The sequence below is a fragment of the Nilaparvata lugens genome, unplaced genomic scaffold, assembly GCF_014356525.2.
Source record: "Nilaparvata lugens isolate BPH unplaced genomic scaffold, ASM1435652v1 scaffold4940, whole genome shotgun sequence".
Lineage (NCBI taxonomy): Eukaryota > Metazoa > Arthropoda > Insecta > Hemiptera > Delphacidae > Nilaparvata > Nilaparvata lugens.
In genome coordinates, this window is record NW_024090906.1 from 1 (window position 1) to 23,400 (window position 23,400).

The 23,400-nt window shown below is 36.6% G+C and overlaps 1 protein-coding gene across 1 annotated transcript; it reads right to left on the minus strand.

Annotated features, from left to right (window-relative positions):
• Positions 1 to 177: 177 nt before the first annotated feature.
• LOC120355832 (tyrosine-protein kinase transmembrane receptor Ror-like) lies at positions 178 to 22,085 on the minus strand. The gene is given in 9 exon segments (XM_039444560.1): positions 178 to 331; positions 2,013 to 2,108; positions 2,110 to 2,171; positions 13,528 to 13,660; positions 14,525 to 14,660; positions 17,010 to 17,351; positions 19,248 to 19,404; positions 19,712 to 19,851; positions 22,015 to 22,085. Coding segments are annotated over 9 exon segments (1,227 nt in total). The 5' UTR covers positions 22,022 to 22,085.
• Positions 22,086 to 23,400: the final 1,315 nt, after the last annotated feature.

The window sequence follows — 23,400 nt, forward strand, 5'->3', positions numbered from 1 at the left end:
GTATTTGTGCCATGTAAAAAGCATTGGTTGGATAGGCGTTTGATTGACAGTTTCCATTCTGTATCTATTCTGTGACTGAAAGCTGTTCCACATTTGGATTTGTAGCCTCTCGTGAACAAGTGACCTTGAACTGACCTTGGCATCAGAGCCAGAGCAGGACAGCCTCGTCAGGTGATCTCATATGTTGGCAGCATTGAGCTTGTTGTAGGGTGGCAGCCTGACTACCAGCTGGTGGGGCGAGGGGTGTGATAGCTGGGTTGAGTTGGTACCACTGCTACCACTGATGCCACCACCCATAGGCTGCTGATGACTGCCCATCCACTGCCGAAGTCTGCAAACAAACATTACAGTTTTCATTAATAATAATAGTAATTCAGTCTTATTATTCTTGTATTATCATTCATTTTCAAGATTAACAGTTTGTTTTACTTTGTCTAAAGCCGGGTTCAGACGCTCAAGTTTACCATCAGTGTTTTGCTCAAGCAAAAGACGGATCGTTTGGTTCAAGCAAAAGACGGATGTAAAATTGCGTCCACACGCATCCGTCTTATGTAGTCCGTTTTCCTATTTTTGTGCTCACAAGCTCAGTTCTTAATATGGTTCATTGAGTCTGAATTATATACGGTTGACATATATCCGGTAGATGAGTAATAATTATATCGTATTTTTTCGCTGATTCAACTGGATAATGCTATATTTAACAACGTAATGACAAAAATGTTACTGTTAATCGCTAAATGGCTTTGTTTACATGTCATATCTCGAGACACAGAGATTGTAAATGGATTAACATTTTGTAGATAGTATTGTTATCAACAATATAGTACATCTTAATCATGATAGTAAACCATAATATCAACATCAAATTCTGAGAGTATCATGAGAATCAAGAAAGAAAGAAAGGGTTAATTAGCGTTATATACAATCGATAAAAAAACTTCCCTATTTTCAAGTACTCGCGAGGCATTTTATTAATTTGAGGGCTCTGAATCCGAATCTGAAATCACAATTCTCTATCTCCATTTTTACGCGATTTAGGTTTTGGTGGATAGACAAAAGACGGACGGTTTGATGGGAAAAGATTCCCGGCCGATACATTTTAAGTTTGACGACTAAAGCTTAAAGACCCATCCGTTTTACCGTCCAGACGCTACGACTTACATGCTCCGACTTTTGCTTGAGCAAAAGACTGAAGCTAAATTTGAGCTTCTGGATCGGGCTTAACTCTTGAAAATGAACTTGAATCCATGTTCACAGTTAGACAAAGTCAACCCAACCCGTGGTCTCTCATTTTCAAAGGAAGATCATTTATATCTTTATTAAAGTGAAGAAAAATATTCACTTTCTATATCAAAACATACTCTTCGAACATTCGAGTATTGCAGAATACATTTGAAAAATAATGCTAGTGATTTCTTCAACTTGAGTATTGATTGAAAGCTATTTGCAATTTCAACTTTCAAAAATTGGTACAAAGTGAACACGGTTAACCGGTACTAGTTATTTCCTACTAGCAGGTAGACCAGTGCTCCGCAAAAGTTTAATTGAAAAATTGACAAACTGAAAACTTGATCTATTGAACTCTTGAAGAATTGAAAATAGGCCTATAACCATCCTCGGTAAATTGACAATCTATATGCAAAATTTCAAGTTAATCAGTCCAGTAGTTGAGACGTGATGATGCGTCATTCGAGAATTCCTATCCCGTACGTGTACAAGCCAATTCTTTACTTTTTCATAGTTTAGATTATTTTAAAGAAGAATGAACAGTTAATATTGAATCAGATATACCGGTATCAGCTGTCTTCTACAGAAGGCAGTGGCATGGTAGAAAACCGGCAAAGCTGCTCTCTTCCCGTGCAAAGTTAAACAGTGCAGTAGTTGGACGTGATGATGCGTCATTCGAGAATTTCCTATCCCGTACGTGTATAAGCCAATTCTTTCATCTATTATATTACAGATCTATCCTTTATTATATTATAGATCTAAAACTACTGTATTAGTCAGTGTACCTGGCATGTATTTCGGGGAAATGTGGCCGGCGAATGGGCACCTCATGCCAGCACTCCATCATGACAGAGTACATGCGCGAGGGGCAGTCCTCAGGCGGGCAGCAGTTGTCTCGACCTGATCATGTCGATCACCTCCTGGTTGCTGTAACCGTAGTATGGCTGAAACATAACCACAATCATTAAAATTAATGCAAAACTGTATCCATAGTGTGGCTGAAGCATAACCACAAACCACAATCAATCATTGAAACCATGGAAAAAAGGTAGCAAATCTTTGCCTATTTAGAAATTACAGTCCAGTCCGTAGCTTTGCCTATCGGCGGAGTGCCTTATACTACAATACTACCTGTAAAATCTGACAAAGCATTTATTGAACGGTTCCACTTGTTATTCGTTCCGCTACTACGTAGACATCATGTCGTCATCATGTCTGTCTGTCTGCGCGCTGTGTCTTTTGTGCGTCTGCGCTGACCAGTGACGTCTCAGTCGCGGTTCTTTGCCACTGCTCTAATCAGCTGGTTTTCTATACTTCTATTCGTACCTTTTTCGTCGGATTTTTTGCCGTTGCAATTTTAATATTTGTGCTATTCGATTTTTTAGAATTTATCTTGTCTTTAGGCATCTTACCTTTTAGATATTTGTTACTTTTTCACCATTCGGTTGCGAGCGCTTTGCCTACGTTCTAACACATCCGGCAGCTTGCCTTTTTCATTGTAGCTCAGCGTCTCCGGGTCTTTTTCAATGGTGGATAGTCGAGTGTGCTTCCTGCGCTCGGTCTAAACCTTTCATCTGAATTCATCGGACTTACAGAACCTTTTTAAAGAGTGAATTATTCTTCAAATTAATTCGTTTGTTCTATTCTTCAGTGTGATTCAATTATTCATCGAGTTCTTCACTCAGTTACTCTGTTAAAATTGGATAAACTTTGTCTAAATTACAACCTCGTGTAGGCTTCAGTTGCCATTTTTCTACAATTGGCTTCACCTCGTGAACCTCAAACTTTCAAGTGCATCATCTCTACTGTTGGAAATCAATCCAAAAATTCCACAATTTGAAGATCGGATTATTCGTTTGGAATTCTACTCGCTCCAGCCTACTTTTCCATTGGGGGATTCGCCTGCTGTAGTGGACGTTTCCATGCTTGTCATCGCATGGCCAGATCACTTCATCGCTTGCTGATGTCCTGTTCCTGTTGGTATTGCGGAGTCATTGCCTGTCTGCCTGGCCGCATCTCCTCTTCAAAATTTTATTCAGGTTATGTAAATCGTTCTTTTCAATTTTCATTTACGTATGCATCATTATTGTTTTATTAATGTCTATCTTGACATTCTATTCACTGAGGCTACCGACGCCTACCTATTGTTTAGTTAATGTCTATCTTGACATTCATTTCACTGAGGCCATCGACGCCTATTTATTTATTGGATTTGACAGCTACCCTTGGCTTTACAAGTGATTTTCTGGCCAGTGACGCCTATTAATTATTTAGTTAATGTCTATCTTGACATTCATTTCACTGAGGCCATCGACGCCTATTTATTTATTGGATTAACAGCTACCCTTGGCTTTACAAGTGATTCATTGAAGGCCACTGTCGCCTTGTATTGCAATATCATTAATACCAATATCATTAATAATTTAATATCATTAATACCTTTGCAGTTATTGTCAGACCTCAATGGTCATTAATGTTATTGACCTAATTTCATTTAAATTTTGTAGTTCTCTACATTATTTCACATGTTGTAATTTTCCCAAGATTTGACTAATTGTTTTTGTATGCGGCCATCTGCCTATTATTTAAAGATTCAAAGACTTAACCTACTTACAATTATCTTTGTATGTGGCCATCTGCCTATTATTATTTTATTGATCTCAAAATATTTGATTCAATGTTGTATGTGGCCACCTGCCTATTATTATTTTATTGATCCCAAAATATTTGACACAATTGTTTTTGTATGTGGCCATCTGCCTATTATTATCTTATTATTATTAAATCTTATCTTGTTGATTCATTTAGTCTTTTATTGGCGTACTTACCCCAATTCAAGCTATCAGTATTTTTATGCACAGAATTCAAAGATTTATTGTAGGTATTTATACCAACTATCATCCACAGTCCACTGCCCTGCCCTTGGATTCTGTCATAAAAATTGGTTCATCGGGCCAGATTTCTTGATCCAGTGTTTACCTGGGATAATTGTTAATTGGACCAATGATAAAAATTGGTCCTCCAGCCCGTTCATTTTGACCCAGTGTTACCTAGGATAATTGTTAATTTTTATTACCCATTTCTTGGTCCATTGAACCTTGGGGTTTCAGTGACCGTGTGCCTAATAGTCTAGCTTGACGCCAATGATTAGGTCCCACTCTAGAGTATATTTTATTTCATTGTACTTTTGTATGTTTATATTGTTTAATATTAAGCATTCACACACTTGTTTCAAATTTTCAGTACTGGCTGCAACTCAAAGCACGCTGCGACGTGTATGCACCAGCTATCAACTATCTTGTACCCTGAGAGACTGAACCGCACTGAACTGGTCACAGACGGCTATTGCGCATTGAGAAAACAACACACGGCAAACTACACTGCCTTGCGAGCTCGCTACTTGACTCGCCGCACAGCAAGCTTGATACAACTTGCCTCAAACGCACAGGCGTGCCTCTCTGCGTACTGGACCAGCGCCCAAGGTTGCTTATTGCGCAGCAATCGCATTGCTACAGTGCACTATCGTGTCATTCACTCAGGTTTTTCTGTTAATTTTTAAGCATGTCTGATCATGAGGAAGATTCACTTCCTGAGCCTTCTGCTCTTTTCAATACAAGATACAATTTACACCAGGAAATAGATTGGTTCATAACCAGCTATAACGATTATGTTGTGGACACTGAAGCCACTTATTATCAACTATTGACTGTAAAAAACGAACTAGGTTCACTTAGAATTAAGTATGATAAGATACACCAACAATTATCGAATTCAGAGTTGCAAGCACAGGACACTTCAACTCATTTCGAGATACTCAATAAGTTTATCTCCATTACCTCTAAGGCAAACGCTGCATTAACTGCCTTTGAAAGCAGACAACGCAACAATGAGGCCACTGCTGGTGCTTCCCAGCGGCCAGCATCTCAAAACGCACCTTTGGCAAATTTTCAGTTGCCTCAGATACCGCTTCCACGCTTCAATGGGGAGCTTTCAAAATGGCAAGCATTCTCAAGTGCTTTTACTAATATTATTGGTAATCAAGATAACATTAATGATTCATTGAAATTTTTCTATCTTCGTCAATCACTCAGTGGTGAAGCTCTTGCTAGAGTGGAACACATTGAAGCTGACGAAAATGGTTTTCAGCTTGCATGGAACCTCTTAAGGGAGAGGTATGACAACAAGAGATTAATTGCTGCCAGGCACGTCACGGCAATTGAATCTCCGCCTACCATAAAGCGTAACTGTCCGCAATCATTACGGGCATTCATTGACTTTTGCAAGTCCCACATTACCGCGCTCGAAGCGCTTCAACTTGGAGTCCAAATCAAGGACTTGTTGTATATGCACAAAATGTTGTTGCAGTTGGATACTGCTACTGTTCGAGAATGGGAAAAGAGTGTTGGTATACACGACATTCCCACCATTGATAAATTTTGGAATTTTTTGGAATCACAATGCAAAATCATGGAAGCTGTTGCTTCAAGCTCAGCTAACCATCATCAAGGAAATGTACAGCAAAGTACATCCAACTCGGTTGGTGCTCATAGCAAGCCGAAGTTCAATCAAGGTCAATCAAATGTTCAAGCTAGGATGCAGGTTACTACCTCTTCTATGTCACCTTGTAGTTTTTGTAATTCTGTTGGTCATTTTCCAAATCGTTGTAATGAATTATTGAAGTTACAGGTTACTGATCGTTGGAACGCTGTCCGTGACAAAAGGTTATGTTATAATTGCCTCAAGCCTTTTGCACCCAATCATGTTTGTTCAGACAAATCGTGTACACTTTGTGGCAAGAGTCACCACACTGTTCTTCATAGGTCGTATCCTCAATCACGAGACACTCAGCCTACTTCTAAGGATAAGGTAACTTCAAATGTTATTCATTCTCAATCTTTTGCTCCCTCCAAGGGTAAGAATGCTGTTTTGAATTCCGCCATGGTTCAGAATGTGGAAACAACTAAGCAAGCTGTTTCTCATGCAGAACAGCCTCAGAAGAACTCTCATGTCACAATGAGCTCCACTTCGTCTCTGTGTTTGCAACAGCAATCAACTGTCGCCTTGTTACCTACTGCCGAAGTTTTGGTTCAAACTTCTAGTGGGGAATTTATTAAAGCAACCGCTCTTTTAGATTCTTGCTCTGATTGTAATTTGATGTCAACTAGGTTGGCTGAAAAATTGTCACTTGTTACTTTGTATTCTGACACTTTGATTCATAGTGTAGGTGAGAATAAGACCAAATCATCTATTTCTCATTCGGTTTGCTTGTCTTCTCTGATCGTTCGTGGTCGGTTGAAGAAAATTGTATTGTAGTTGATAGCATATCATCTAATGTTCCTAGTGTGAACATTGATCTTGCTAAAATTTCAATTCCTGTTGAACTCAAATTAGCGGATCCATTGTTTGATCAGCCTAAGCCTGTAGATTTGTTACTTGGTGCTGGCATATTCGCATCGATACTTCAGCCTGGTAAATTGTATCTAGCTCAAAACGCTCCCATTCTTCAGAAAACCAATCTAGGTTGGGTCATATTTGGTTCTTGTAAAGCTATTCGTCCTATTGCAGCACCTCGTTCGTGCCTCCCCGCTTCACCTGTGGCCGCTCCCCGTAGGGTCATGTCAAATTTTCTGACTTCAAATGATGTCTCTCATCAGTTAGAGAAATCAGTTCAGGTATCAGTTCAGGAAATCAGTTCTCAATCAGTTCAGGTATTAGCTACTACTTCTTCTCATAATGATGTTATTTCAGGCATAATCAATAGTTGCTCCACCTATCACAAAATTGTTCGTACAACGGCGTATGTTCTACGGTTCATTCATAATTGTAGGAAACAAAATTCAGTCACTCCGCGTTTTGGTCAATTAACTATCTCTGAAATTTCAGAAGCTGAAAATTGTATCTTCAAATCTATTCAAGAAGAAGCTTTCTCTGCCGAACTTAAAGCATTGCGTCAAAATCAGGAGCTATTGCCTAATAGTTCTATTAAAGCCTTGTCACCATTCATTCATTCAGATTCTCTGCTCAGAGTTGGTGGACGTTTGCAAAATGCAAATGCTTCATTTGATTACAAACATCAAATATTGTTGCCTAGCAATCACAAATTCACTCGTGCATTGATTGTTGCTCACCATCGTCGTATAAGTCATGCTGGGGTGCAGGCCACCATGGCCAGTGTAAGACAACGATTTTGGTTTCCCTCCACCCGTCGCACCATCAAAAGTGTATTGCGGCATTGCATATTGTGTTTTCGCTTTTCGGCTCTTCGCTCTGAGCAAATCATGGGTAGTTTACCAGCGGCCCGTGTTCAGGCTAACTTTCCCTTTTATAATTGTGGTTTGGATTACGCCGGTCCTATTTCCATCCGTGTAGGCGGCCCCAAATCTCGTACTTTTTCTAAGGCATACTTGTCGCTGTTTGTGTGTATGGTAACTCGTGCCGTTCATATTGAAACTGTCTCGGAACTTACTTCCAAGGCATTTATTGCCGCTCTGATTCGTTTTTCTGCTCGTCGTGGCATCCCGCATTCCATTTTTTCGGACAACGCCACAACTTTCGTTGGTGCCAACAATGAGCTACGTGAGCTCCACGAATTTTTGTCCTCTGATCGTCTCAAATCAGATATTCATGACACTATGTCTGTACTCAACATCCAATGGCACTTCATTCCCCCTCGGGCTCCACACTTCGGTGGACTCTGGGAGAATGCGGTAAAAAATTTCAAACGCATATTCCGTGTAGTCACTTTCAACAAGGTATTTAACTTTGAAGAAACCTGTACTCTTGCTGCTCAGGTCGAGGCCATCTTGAATTCGCGCCCTCTTGTTCCCTTGTCGGAAGATCCACATGATCTTGCCTACTTATCTCCAGGTCATTTTTTGATTGGACGTCCACTTACGTCATTACCCTTCTTGCCGCCTAACACCAAACACATTGACCATCGTTCACGTTGGTATCAACTTGCCGTTTCTATCCAGGAACTCTGGGATAGGTGGTCTCGTGAATATTTAACCACTCTTCAGAAAAAAGGCAAATGGTTAAGCAATTATGAAAATTGAAGGTCGGTACAGTTGTCATCTTGAAGGATCCTGGTTCCGCGCAGTCCACTTGGAAGCTGGCGCGCATTACTGAAGTTCATCCCGGTAAGGACGACAAGGTTCGAGTCGTCACTGTTCTCACTCCCTCTGGCACCTTTAAGAGGGCTATTTCGAGTTTAGCACCTCTTCCCATTGATGAGGATTCTAGTTAATCCCCTTGCCCTTATGGTTCATGTTGTATTTTCAGGTTTCATTGTTCTTTTCCCCTGGTTCTCACATGGGGCCCAGTTTTCAATTTCCAATTGCCTTGCCAGATTTTACATATTTCTTACTTTTTCTTATTGTGCCATACCCCCGTATGACACAAGGGGCCCAGTTTATGTAAAATCTGACAAAGCATTATTGGAACGGTTCCACTTGTTATTCGTTCCGCTACTACGTAGACATCATGTCGTCATCATGTCTGTCTGTCTGCGCGCTGTGTCTTTTGTGCGTCTGCTCTGACCAGTGACGTCTCAGTCGCGGTTCTTTGCCACTGCTCTAATCAGCTGGTTTTCTATACTTCTATTCGTACCTTTTTCGTCGGATTTTTTGCTGTTGCAATTTTAATATTTGTGCTATTCGATTTTTTAGAATTTAATCTTGTCTTTAGGCATCTTACCTTTTAGATATTTGTTACTTTTTCACCATTCGGTTGCGAGCGCTTTGCCTACGTTTCTAACACATCCGGCAGCTTGCCTTTTTCATTGTAGCTCAGCGTCTCGGGTCTTTTTCAATGGTGGATAGTCGAGTGTGCTTCCATCTTTGTGCTTTCATCTGAATTCATCGGACTTACAGAACCTTTTTAAAGTGTGAATTATTCTTCAAATTAATTCGTTTGTTCTATTCTTCAGTGTGATTCAATTATTCATCGAGTTCTTCACTCAGTTACTCTGTTAAAATTGGATAAACTTTGTCTAAATTACAACCTCGTGTAGGCTTCAGTTGCCATTTTTCTACAATTGGCTTCACCTCGTGAACCTCAAACTTTCAAGTGCATCATCTCTACTGTTTGGAAATCAATCCAAAAATTCCACAATTTGAAGATCGGATTATTCGTTTGGAATTCTACTCGCTCCAGCCTACTTTTCCATTGGGGGATTCGCCTGCTGTAGTGGACGTTTCCATGCTTGTCATCGCATGGCCAGATCACTTCATCGCTTGCTGATGTCCTGTTCCTGTTGGTATTGCGGAGTCATTGCCTGTCTGCCTGGCCGCATCTCCTCTTCAAAATTTTATTCAGGTTATGTAAATCGTTCTTTTCAATTTTCATTTACGTATGCATCATTATTGTTTTATTAATGTCTATCTTGACATTCTATTCACTGAGGCTACCGACGCCTACCTATTGTTTAGTTAATGTCTATCTTGACATTCATTTCACTGAGGCCATCGACGCCTATTTATTTATTGGATTTGACAGCTACCCTTGGCTTTACAAGTGATTTTCTGGCCAGTGACGCCTATTAATTATTTAGTTAATGTCTATCTTGACATTCATTTCACTGAGGCCATCGACGCCTATTTATTTATTGGATTTGACAGCTACCCTTGGCTTTACAGTGATTCATTGAAGGCCACTGTCGCCTATTACTCGTTCTAATTGATGTCTGTCTTGACATTCAATTCATTGAAGGCCCATGTCGCCTATATTCAACCCGGACTGTCCTCATTTGTATTTATTAGCTACCCTTAGCTCTTAAGTGATATTTTTAAGGCCAGTAACGCCTATTAATTGTTAGGTCGAAGTCTATTTTGACATTCAAATCACTGAAGGCCTATGCCGCATATATTTTTTATGTATGTTATTTGCTGAGCATTTTTTACAGCTTATTGTCATTTTTTAATCATTATTATTGTACCTTAGTAATAACTTTCATTATTGTACTCAATTTATATTCATTTCAGATATCATTATTAATACCTTTGCATTTATTGCAATATCATTAATAATTTAATATCATTAATACCTTTGCAGTTATTGTCAGACCTCAATGGTCATTAGTGTCATTGACCTAATTTCATTTAAATTTTGTAGTTCTCTACATTATTTCACATGTTGTAATTTTCCCAAGATTTGACTAATTGTTTTTTGTATGCGGCCATCTGCCTATTATTATTTAAAGATTCAAAGACTTAACCTACTTACAATTATCTTTGTATGTGGCCATCTGCCTATTATTATTTTATTGATCTCAAAATATTTGATTCAATGTTTGTATGTGGCCACCTGCCTATTATTATTTTATTGATCCCAAAATATTTGACACAATTGTTTTTGTATGTGGCCATCTGCCTATTATTATCTTATTATTATTAAATCTTATCTTGTTGATTCATTTAGTCTTTTATTGGCGTACTTACCCCAATTCAAGCTATCAGTATTTTTATGCACAGAATTCAAAGATTTATTTGTAGGTATTTATACCAACTATCATCCACAGTCCACTGCCCTGCCCTTGGATTCTGTCACTACCTGTTCAAAACCATCTAACATCTTTGAAAATGTACCTTACCATGATAAGCAACAGATGCTCTTTTGTATCTTCTCAAGAGCAACGTGTTGCATCTGAAAAGATACACAAGGAGCTTTTTGAGTTATGTCATTTTACCACAACACAGTTTACAGTCCGTGTCCTGTAGCTTTGCCATCTATTTTCAATACTACCCGTTCAAAAGCATTGAACATTTTTGAAAATGAATAAGATACAGATGCACTTTTGTATCTTCTCAAGAGCAACGTGTTGCATCTGAAAAGATACACAAGGAGCTTTTTGGAGTTATGTCATTTTAGCACAACACAGTTTACAGTCCGAGTCCTGTAGCTTTGCCTATCGGCGGAGGGCCACTATACTACAATACCACCCGTTCAAAAACATTTTTGAAAATTAATCTTTCCATAAGCAACAGATGCTCTTTTGTATCTTCTCAAGAGCAACGTGTTGCATCTGAAAAGATACACAAGGAGCTTTTTGAGTTGTCATTTTACCACAACACAGTTTACAGTCCGTGTCCTGTAGCTTTGCCATCTATTTTCAATACTACCCGTTCAAAAGCATTGAACATTTTTGAAAATGAATAAGATACAGATGCACTTTTGTATCTTCTCAAAAGCAACGTGTTGCATCTGAAAAGATACACAAGGAGCTTTTTGGAGTTACGTCATTTTAGCACAACACAGTTTACAGTCCGGTTCTGAGCTTTGCCTACCGGCTTATACTTTAAAATTTTGAGTGGAAGCCTATCAGCTGACATTCAGCTGCTATTACCATTGTTGGTGATACGTTGCAACTCTCTCATTTATTTTATTTAGCGTATGGCAGATACACAACACATATAAAGCTCATGATTCTAAATGTCTACATATGCACTATATTTTTTCAATTTCTTCAGATGTTGTGTAGTTTTTGGTCAGGAGAACATAAGTTTGTCTGACCGCCATTATATGCTAGTTCATTTAGCGTTACCCAATGTGCACCATGGAGGCGAACTAGCCTCACAGATATTTAAGTAAAAAACTGATTGCTGGAACAATTTTGAGGTTGAAGAAGGTTGAAACTCAATTTTCAATTTTTCCAGAAAAAAAACAAAACATTTTCAGCTCTCTCATTAATGGAGAATCACTGTGTCTAGGGAGCTCTCTTCAAGGAAGCTCTGTAGGGAGCTTCCTCCATCTAGGGATCACGGGTCTATGAAGCCTGATGTTTTTGCAAAGCCGTGAATATTACCCCGCCAACCATACCTTGCCTATATGCCGTTTCAAAGTCACGAAGGCAAAGCTACGGGACGCGTACTGTACTGAAAAACTCTTTTTGTCATAGTCATTCAATTTCAGCTGTTTTACATCCATGAAATCAAGCCGGTAAACAGCTAATTGTAGAGCAAATAAACATACGATTCTCATTACAGCATACTATACTGTAATAAAATCATATGTTTTCTTTACAGTAGAGTATGTTTCCTAGTTCCGAATTTGGAACAGCAGAACTGGTACAAAAGCCGCCTTTTAGCGCTCCAGGTGGAAGTTTTGTCAACTACAATCAAGAAATTCCTGATTCGAAACTTGTACGTTAAGGTGCGTACAGATATACGCGCCGCGAACATGAGCAATTCACTTTCAATCAGCTGACTATTTATCTGTATTTTCACAGAAACGGTAAGATACAGATATAAAAAGCTTGGCATCACCTGATTAAAAGTGAATTGATCGTGTTCGCGGCGCGTAAATCTGTACGCACCTTTATGTTTATAGAATGCATGTAGTACTGTCAGCACAAGCAGGTAATGTTTTCTGTTTCTCAATAATTCTTTTCTAGATTATTATGACAAAAAATAGTGTAAGTTACTTGGACGTGAATGTCTTTTGCAGTGCTCGAATGAAATTCTAGTCTCGACTAACGCCTCGACTAGAAACATCATTCTCGCCTGCAAAACGGCCCTTCCCGTCCTTGTGACTTGAGATACTATTAATTCATCCAAGAGAAGATAACGAAAATCCCTCATTGCAACTTACAGAAAACTTTTTAATCCCACTAGAAAACACGTCTAGCATATTTCAGAACTCACTGAAAAACTCTATAATTCATCGAGGGAACACAACTAGAATATACCATTGACACTTGGAGCAAAACTCTACAATTCTCCAAGAAAACACGTCTAAAGATCAATAACGACTGTATATGCAAACGGTTCCCGAGATCTTGTTCAACTAAGGGTGGTCACACACCAGTTAGTCAAGACAAGACTAGTCACGATTAGTCACAGTACTTCACATAGTTGCTTATGAAGCAACTTACCCCGATTAGTCATTGCAATTAGACATGTCTTCATATTCAACTATGTAAAGTATTGTGACTAAATGTGCCATGTCTTGTCTTGTCTAGCCTAAGCACGCTTTGAGAACCAATCAAAATCGTCATACTAGCTACTGGAATAGATCTGATTGAAACCTGTTCATTCATTCATTTGTAGAGCAAACAATCCCCCAAAAATACGGCTCTTGGTTTTGCATCTTCATTTCTTCATCTTCATCAGAGTTAAAATTAACTGAAAAAATATTTGGTCTCGAACCAGCAATTTTACTACGTTAATCACGTGTGCTACCAATAACGCCACGGAATCACTAGGAGAAAGCTCTGTTTAGTTGGGCTTTTATCGCTGAGTAAACTTTTAATTCGAGTTTTCCAAATAATCAAATACAATATTGCAAATAATGACAAAGACATACCTGGAGTCCATAGCTGTAGATTTCCCATAGCACGACACCATAGCTCCACACATCTGACTCGGTTGTGAACTTTCCATAGAGAATGGATTCGGGAGGCATCCACCGTACAGGAAGCAATGACTTAGATTGTACCTGAAATCAAATCAAATTGTTATTTATCTCAAACTAGCAGGTAACCCGTGCTCCACAAGGGTCTAATTATTAAAAACTTGACAAGCTGACAACTTGACCTACTAAAATCTTGAAAAATTTAATGACCACTCTCAAAGTTAGCAAAATATTAAAATCTGGAAGCATGCCAAATTGAAAACCTGACAAACTGAAAACTTGACTTAATGAGATCTTGAATAATTTAAAATAGGCCTACAACCATCCTTGGTAAATTAAGAATCTATAAGCAAAATTTCAAGTTAATCAGTCCAGTAGTTCAGACGTGATGATGCGTCATTTGTGAATTTTCTATCCCGTACGTGTATAAACCAATTCTTTCCTTTTTTATAGTATAGATTATTTTAAAGAAGAATGAACAGTTGATATTAAATCAGATATACCGGTATCAGCTGTCTTTTACAGAAGACAGTGGCATGGCAGAAAACCGACAACGCTGTTTTCTATTGCTATAACGTGGGCTTCACTATAGTTATTTTAAGGTTTGTAACTTCAGAAGCAAATTCTATTCTGTTCCAAAAACACATTTCTCAAACGATGAAATTTGTTTTTTTTCAAGACGATGAATCCAAATTATAATCATAATGGAACTGCAACAGGAGACAAATATGTAGAAAATAATAAAGAAACACCAATTATTATTAAATAATTAGCAAATTATTTTACAAAGCTTGTTGTCTATCATTCGACAAAACAAAGAGCACTACACTTTTCAAGCTCAGCAACTTCACTGAACAATTAGGCTATATATTTGAATAATTAGAAATTATCTTGCATTATGATTGTGTTATCATTGTTAAATAAATACATGAATAAATTATCTACTCACCTATAGTAATCAGAAGAATATATATCTCTTGACAATCCAAAGTCGGATATTTTAACAGTGAGCTTGTCCCCCACCAGGCAATTCCTGGCAGCTAGGTCTCTATGCACATAGTGGTGACTGCACAGGTATTCCATACCTATAAAATAGTTGAGAATTGAATACAAGATGACATAAACCATAACGTTTGTCAAGATGACCATAGCATTAACATCAATAACATTTACATTTATAATAACATTATAATAGGACATTAACAAATAATGATCATAAATTATATTTGAAGTGAGCCCTCGCTCCTCGATCATGAACATTACGGGAGATGTTAGCTCTTCTTGCATTTCACTCTTGCTCCCCGGTCGATCATCAATCGATCTGCTCGAGTGACGTTCGATTGCGGAGCAGAGCGAAAGTTTGTACGCACCTTTACACAAAAAGCTACTAACAGTATTGTGGTATTTTACTGGCTACAGTGTACAGTATACAATCAAACTTTGCCAAAAATCGAAAGAAGTTGAGTTTAGGTTCAACTTGCCACATGTTTTGATACTTATTCTCTTCAAACAATTTTTACTCAACAGTAACATCAACTGTATGTGAAGATGATTCCGCCATAATATGTGGATTACGTTTCAGGCATTTTTATTTACTTCTTAGTATGTCTATTGTATTTCAATACATTGAATGAAAACATCTTGATGTTGTTAAAACCACTAATTTATTGAAAATTTATGTGATACTAGCTTCGTTTGTTACACCTAGTTTTGATTTATAAATAGACGTTTTATGCCTCGATTTGTGATAGACACAAGTCACCATTCAAATAAGGCACTACTCATAATACCGAGATTCAAATCGTACAACTTTCAATTCGACTTACTCAAAATTGTGTAATAAAAACATTATTTCAATCAATTAATTTTAATGACATAAAATGAGAAATGTTACTACTTTTTCAACGAACGCGAACGTTTTCTCGTCCATATTAAAGCTATTTCACTTCAAATTCTAACCACTCTTTTTGAACCTTTAGGATACTCAAGTCTCACGTCTCACGGCGACCAGCATGTCAAGTTGCCAAGAGTATCCTGAACGTTCAAAAATTAGGGTTCGAATTTGAAGTAAAATAGCGTGAATATAAACGAGTAAACTTTCGTGTTCGTTGAAAAAGTAGTAACATTTCTCATTTCATATCATGAAAAAAATTGATTAAAATAAACCTCTATTACACAATTTTAAATAAGTTAAAAAGTCTAAAAAACTGGTAGGCTACTCGCGGCTAGAGTTGTACGATTTGAGTCGTGGTAGTGTGAGCAGTGCCTAAAATTTCATCAAGACATAGACACATCCGAAAACTACAGAGCCACCTAATACTCAACCTTGATCAACACAAGGGCCATCCGAATATTACATAGTCACATAAATATAAGACTTGATTAACTTTTACTAATTCTCTAGCAAAATCTGATGTATTTTTCTTATGTTCTTTTTGCAGTTTGTATTTTTGTTTTCTTTTATCTTATACTTGAAATCTTTGAAGTGTCATATTTATTTTGTTCAAGTCTATTTAACTTCTGTAACTCAATTTCAGTTTATTTCCAAAAACATATTACACGAATAAGAAATACAATATACAACATATTTTGGAATCCCCCTACTAGACTATCCATCTGTGTGTAGGGGGGGGAGTTCCACTTTATACATAATAAGCTTAATCTGCTCATAGAAGTAAATAATAGAGAATACACTTATATTATGGATGTATTATTAATATTCTGATTATAAAATAGATAATATATGTGCTGATGTATATTTAAGAATGAGTATGTAGGAATATGTATGTAGGAATAAGTATACTTAATACCTTGATTGATAAAAGAATAAATAAAGAAGAAATAACAATATTTTTTGAAGACCGCAGTGGCAGGGATTCCAGAAATTCTCAGAAGAGAGAATGAAAAAAAAGCATAAACCAGAAAGGCAAAACAGTCAAATCGGTTATTCAATGATAAAATAATACCAATCAATTGTCTGGAAACCTTGAAGTCGTTGGTCACCAAGCATAACGAGATTGGAGTAGTTCTTCTGAAGCTTCCCAACCAATCTGGTACAGCCACCTGTCCACCCTCTTCCTAAACACTACCAAACTAAATGCCTCTGCTTCCCTAATCACCCCTGGCACATTTCTGTACAAGACATGGGCCAGGTATGAAGGATTTGTCAATTCAGAGCCGTGAGTCAGCTGAGGTATCTCAAAGCTGTAATTGGATCTGTGGCGAGTTGAGTAGCTATGGTTAACTGTTTCTCCCAGAAGTTCAGAACTGGGCACCCGTCGAAAAACCTTCGGGTTTGGCAGGACCCTCAATTGTTTTGAGTTATGAATAAAACTTTTGATTTGATTTGATTTGACACAAGGCCATCCAAAAGGCACACATTCACCTTAATAAAATTCGAAACTACGAGGGCCATCCAAAAAGTGTTGACTCACCAGCAGCAACCTGTACAGCAATATGCATGAAATCGGCCTGGTCGAGCGGCGGGCCATCGACGAGGCCATGCGACGAGGACACGTCGCACCTCGGCGAGTGCGCCATGAGGAACTCGTGCAGGTCTCCCTTGACCATGAACTCGAACAGCATGCAGAGCGGCTCCCCCGCCAGACACACGCCCAACAGGCAGACGATGTTCGGGTGACGCAACTCCGACATCAGGTCGACCTCGCGACGGAAGTCGTTCACTGTCTTCGCCGTCGCGTTCTCCTTCAGCGTCTTGATTGCTACCAGCAGAGGTTGGCCGTCTGACGTCAGCACTTCGCCTTTGTACACTTTACCTGTGGGAAAGAGAGGTCGGATTAAAATGTCAATTAATAAATAGAAACGGGCAGATAAAAAAAATATCCAAAAAATATAGAGTTCAACCACAGTACACAGCATTTCATATAGTGAGATAAACTTCAATCTTTCAGCATGGATATTGTTAACAATAATAGGCCTATAAGTAGGGCTTTTAATGGTGGGGAGTCCCTGAAGTTCCACCCCGCCTGAATATATCATTTAAGCCGTCAATATAGGCCTTACGACTGTCATATTTCAGCCAGGACCGACAGTTTAACGTACCCATCCGATAATACGGGAGTGACCTGATCAAAAAATTCTGGCTATGAGCGGGTTTGAAACGGGGATTTGTAGGCTATACATTTCAATATTTGATTACATCCATTGGAACGTTCGTTACTAGGTACAAAATAAACTTCTTTCAAACTGTTCACCAAAAATATATTTAATGAAAAATCCACTTGAACAATTTATAAACATAATAATTAAAATAGACAAAACTCAACCTGAATCATTCCCCACATACGGCACACCCAGAAACCGAGAAGCCAGTAAGTCCTTATTGGCGCAGAAAAACAAAATGACCTCACTTTTTCAAGTATTTATTTATTTATTTATACGTGGATACAATAACAATCATATAAATATGATTGGGAAGAAACAACAGGCTTGGCCCAAAACTATTCCATTCCCAAATTTTGATTACATGTCCAAAAAATAGGTTATGTTTCTTCTGTAAGAAGTTCAAGCTCAACTTTCGCCCAAAAATAAATATGAGATGCAAATTTTAAATTTAGAAAAATTAAAACACCAAATATAGTTAAATATTACACTTAATTATCACTGTACATTTATTCATATATATTTAAGTTTATTTCTTCATTTTCCAACTTCAACATGACTAATTTTACTTTTATTAATTATTATTTATTGATCTTGAACATTAATATAAGCATCTATTTCAACACAATGTAAAGTTTTTATAAATAAGTAATTTGACTGAATCTGTTTCCTTCAAACATCTACACTGTAATTAAATTGTATTTTATTTATCTTTAATTGTTTTATTTATTTATTCACTTTTATTTTAATTTTTTCTCAAAGTGACCTTCAATCATTACCATACCAACTTAATTTTCTATGCCATCATAATAATAGCACGGTAAGATTCAAAAGTAATATTACATCATTAACGTAGAATATAAACACATGTTACAATATACAAGGGGGGCAGTCAAACATCACTATTGGTATTAAAATAATTCACAGAGACTCTTTTCAATTAGTCATAAATTCAAACAAATCCACTATAACACAAATGGAGATTTTGATTTTATACAGAAACATTTTTAAATTGTTACTTTTTAACCTTTACACCAGTAAGATGGCAACCATCATCATTGCAAACATTTTCAAGTCTCACACTGAAATTCTCACTGAAACTTCACAAGCTGTTTCTTTGTATAAAATAATTAATTTAAAACGTCGATACTCGAATGCTTTGTCACCGAGTTGTTCAAGATGAGAGGATTTTGCCTAAAATTCAGCTACCTTGAGTAAAATTAGCTTACGTTCATGGTTTTCAAGCGTTGAGTGAGTTCTACAATAAGATATTATGTTACACTTAAATGAGTTGAAACTAGAATAACATGATTCATAGAACTCTACCTATTAAAATCTAGAAAAAAGTTTGTGATCGAAAAAATACTTTCCTGAACCAATTATATAAATTTGATGTTCCAATAAACTTGTGATTAAATTTTAATGAATTAAAAGTAGTATAATATTATATTATAATTCGGTAATCACAGAACACATTAATGAATGGATATGATCAATCATTATAGAACTCTACGCAAAAATAGGCATTTTACTAGTATTTGGGAACTTACCGAAAGCACCTTCGCCAAGTTCTTGAATGAAATGAATATTGGAAAGCCTGTACTCCTTCACTCTAGGCCTTGCTTCGGATTTCAGACTGCTATTCGCCGATCCCGGGATTAAGGCTGACATCTCCAGTCCTTTCTTGTTTGGAGATGTTTTGATCGTCTGCAATGTACATTCAAGTTTAATTATAATCAAAACTGAAAACGCTCATTGGATTATTGAATTCATACCAATTTAGGTAATTTATCAACCTATACTTCAATTTGATTTTAGCAAAAGCAAGTGAAATGGATAATTCATCCACTCTTTTTCATTTTTAAACGACGTATTAGGCTTGCTACCAACGATACGAGAATATCGGAGCACGGGTCCCCGCTAGTCATTAATAATTTGCAATCGAAAGAAATCTGCGAAACTAAATGAGTTCAGAAACTTACTGTTAAGCATAGATTACCTTATAGAAATTTACCTTCAGTCCAGGCGTGCTGGCCAGACGGTTTCTATTGTTGCGTTTATTTTTCCGCGTTATACAACAGTACAGGCCGGATATTAGTGAAATGAGTAGTATCACTCCAGCACCCACCATTATGTAAATCCATACCGGTTGAACTGCAAATAAATTTCAATTATCAATTTAAACTTACAACATTAATTTGCAAAAGAAATGGATTGGAAAAATATATCAAGAAAGGTTATCTACTGATTACACTATAATTTAATGATCTCTAACGTGAATTTACGTTACTAGTTCTAGTTACTAGTTGATGAAGATGAACGTAAAGATGGACGGTACAAAATTGTTGATATATTTGCAGCTATGAAAATTATATGGACAAGAATTCAATTTTGTTTTTGATCTATTTGCATTTATTTCAATACATGCATGACAACCAATTTGAGATACTAAAATTATTATTTTAATGAATTTTGTTCTGTGTATCATTATTAATTTGAGATTCACAAACAATCCACAAAAAGCCTTACAGTTTATCATACAAAATTATAAAATAAATTATTTTTATTCTATAGTGGAAAGTTGTAGAATTATTTATTGATTGATCAATATCACATATCATCATATTGACACATATATTGATAGTACATCATCAAATGATAGGGAGAGAAAAATAAGGTAACCTTGTGCTATTCCTCTCCCAATTTAGATAGGTTGGTTACACATAGTCCGAAATAGGTTAAGACTTGTAGTAGTACACTTCTGAGTCCTCAATTATGAATTAAAATACAATTATTATGTGTATGGGATTGAATATCTTAGGGGATATAGAGAAGAGAATTTTCATTCAAACTGGAATATATTTGACAACAATACTTTGATAAACGCTTCATAACAATTTAAACGGAGAACTTGATCTGGTATCTACGCACAATGTTTCTTTGCGGATCCATTTCTTCAAATTTTGTGAAGAATTTCTGTAACGTTTTAATTAATATGAAAAGGAATGTATTTTCTTATCATTAATTAAATAATGTTGTCAGAGATGTGAAACTCAAGTTTTGTGTAGATAAAACTATCTTAAATAAAATAGATACAAAGTATTGAATGAAAAAGACTGAGAAATTGTCAAAAAGCCACTGATTTATTTATTATTTATTTATTTATTTTTCAAGGTGATACACATACTATAATTAGGAAAAAAAAACAGGCAATTGCCAAAACTTCTTCAGTTCCTGGATTTTCACATATTAAAAATAGTCCAAACATTAGGTTAAGTTCAAATTTGATTTCTGCCAAATGTCCGCACCATCCGAGGAAGATAACACAGATATAAAATTGATTTTGAATTTCACAATGTTGATATAAAGCCGAAAACAATACATCAATCCTAAATTCAATTAAATTTAATGAATAAATTAAAAAATTTGAAGACAAAAATTAGACACTCACTTTCAGCTACTTTACAGCTGTTTTTTTCGGTTAAACATCGTTTATCAGAGATTGCCAATGTGTAATAACCGAAACCGGTCTTTCTAATTATCAATAAATCAGTGGTTTTTGACAATTTATCATTTTTTCATTCATATGAATAATTACCACAATATTAACTTCTCAACTACACAAGAAGATACAATAGGTATGTTTCGAATAAAGACATGTTTCATTATTTAGAATAAAAGTATGTTCATTATTTTCAAAACGATCAAGAAATTAAAGATATGAGACTAATCTAAATTTAAATCAAAGGAAAAAATAGAATTTATCAAGTCCATATATTCAAGTGGAAAACCAAACAAATTTATAAGGAGAGATTCATTTCAAACTTTCATCAGCATATCAACAATATCATGCTTTACCATTTAGTCTATGCTAAGGCCCGGTTGCACTAAAGTATGTTATTTCACCGATCATTGAATGCCATGAGAACCATCGGAGAAACGGAAAACGTAAGCACTTAATCACTGTTGGAATTTAACAGACTCTTGTGCAACTGAGTCTATCTGTTTGAAGTGAATCTCTATACATAAACTGCAAAATGAAAGTGGGAATTCAACTTCATTCTATTTTTGAATTTCCATTCATCATATTTGGGAGAAATATAGTTTTTGGCTATGTCTGTGTCTTCTCCCAATCATATTATTGTTCAATTATATGACTTGTAACTGTCAATCAGACTCTTTGTGATGAAGTGAGTCTCACTACAGTTTAGAGTGAAACGTTAGCACTTAATCACAGTAAAATTTAACCGACGTTTCTGCAATGGAGCTTATGAGTTTGGAATGAATTTAGTACAGTTTTGAGTGCAATATACTCACTGCACATAGGTATGCCACAGGGCTCCTTATGCTGTTTGTGCACGTGAAGCACCAGGGCTCGTTTTCATATCCCTCCAGGGTTGCGGCAGTGCGAGTGGCCTCCCAGCAGCGAGTGATACTCCGACGAACGTACATTGCCTGGTGTTCCACGGTATGCACGGTGGCCTAGCTTCGATACGGACACTGCTCCTCTGTACAAAGATCGCAAACATATCGATATACAGTATTATCGTAGCAACATGTCTATACCTAAATGTATCGATCGATATATTGCAAACAATAAACTGATGGCAAAAATATCTATAGGCCTAAATAATATTTGACTTATCGAAAACAGCATAAAATAAATGGCAAAATATCGATATACTGCCGGAAAATAGATTTATTCACAAGGGAAAAGTTGCTTAAATGAAATAAGTCAAAATAGGAACTATCCCAAACATAAATCGTACCTATTTGTTTCATATCTACTCAGTTGATTTTGTACGTCATTCCATTTGATATTACATCAATTGACGAGCGTTAGTGAGTTCCACTTTAGACTTACTGAAGGCCAAAGTCGATGTCCTCTGTTTGTACATTCTACAATAACTTTGGAAATAATGATCAATCGCTTCAAATTTTGACACGTATTCTTCGAACCTTTTATACAGATCAAGTTCGTTGGACAACAAAATTGACTCACTCCGTCCTTTTCAGGATTAAAAATAGCATTGAAGTGCATAAGAAAAAAACTGTTGTGATTTGTATCATTTAGTCAGCTGAGCAATTAATTGCATGTAATTTATTCCTTCTTTTCAGTTTTCTAACCATTCCTTCACAGAGACACTGACACATGATTTCATCTGGTATATACAACATAATTATTTACAACTTTTACATCAAATAAACAAATAAGCTAATATAATGGGCTGTGTTTTCGGGGTTCCATTCATTTTCTCTTGAAACTCTGTATCTAAATCATGTATCACTTGACCTTCTCATTAAAAAAAATGAATTCATAGGTGGTCAAAGATGTGGAAGCGACAGAGTAATTTTTCAGTTCAAATAAGATCCCCAATGAAACCTACAGCACATTATTCTTGTAAAAGAAATATTCACGCTGTTTTCATTATTTTCACCAACTCCTTATAATATTAAAGTTGCAGGTTTCAAAGATTACAATACAACGGTTCATGAGCGAGTTCTCCAACCCTGGGGGTTACTAGTTTAATACTGAATTCGATAGCAACTGAATGAATAGATGAAATAGGTACGATTTATTGTTTTGATAGTTGTCATTTTAAATAAAAATACTAAGAAATTGTCAAAAACCACCGATTTATTGATACTTAGAAAGACCGGTTTCGGTTGTTACACCATTGTCAATCTCTGATAATCTCGGAG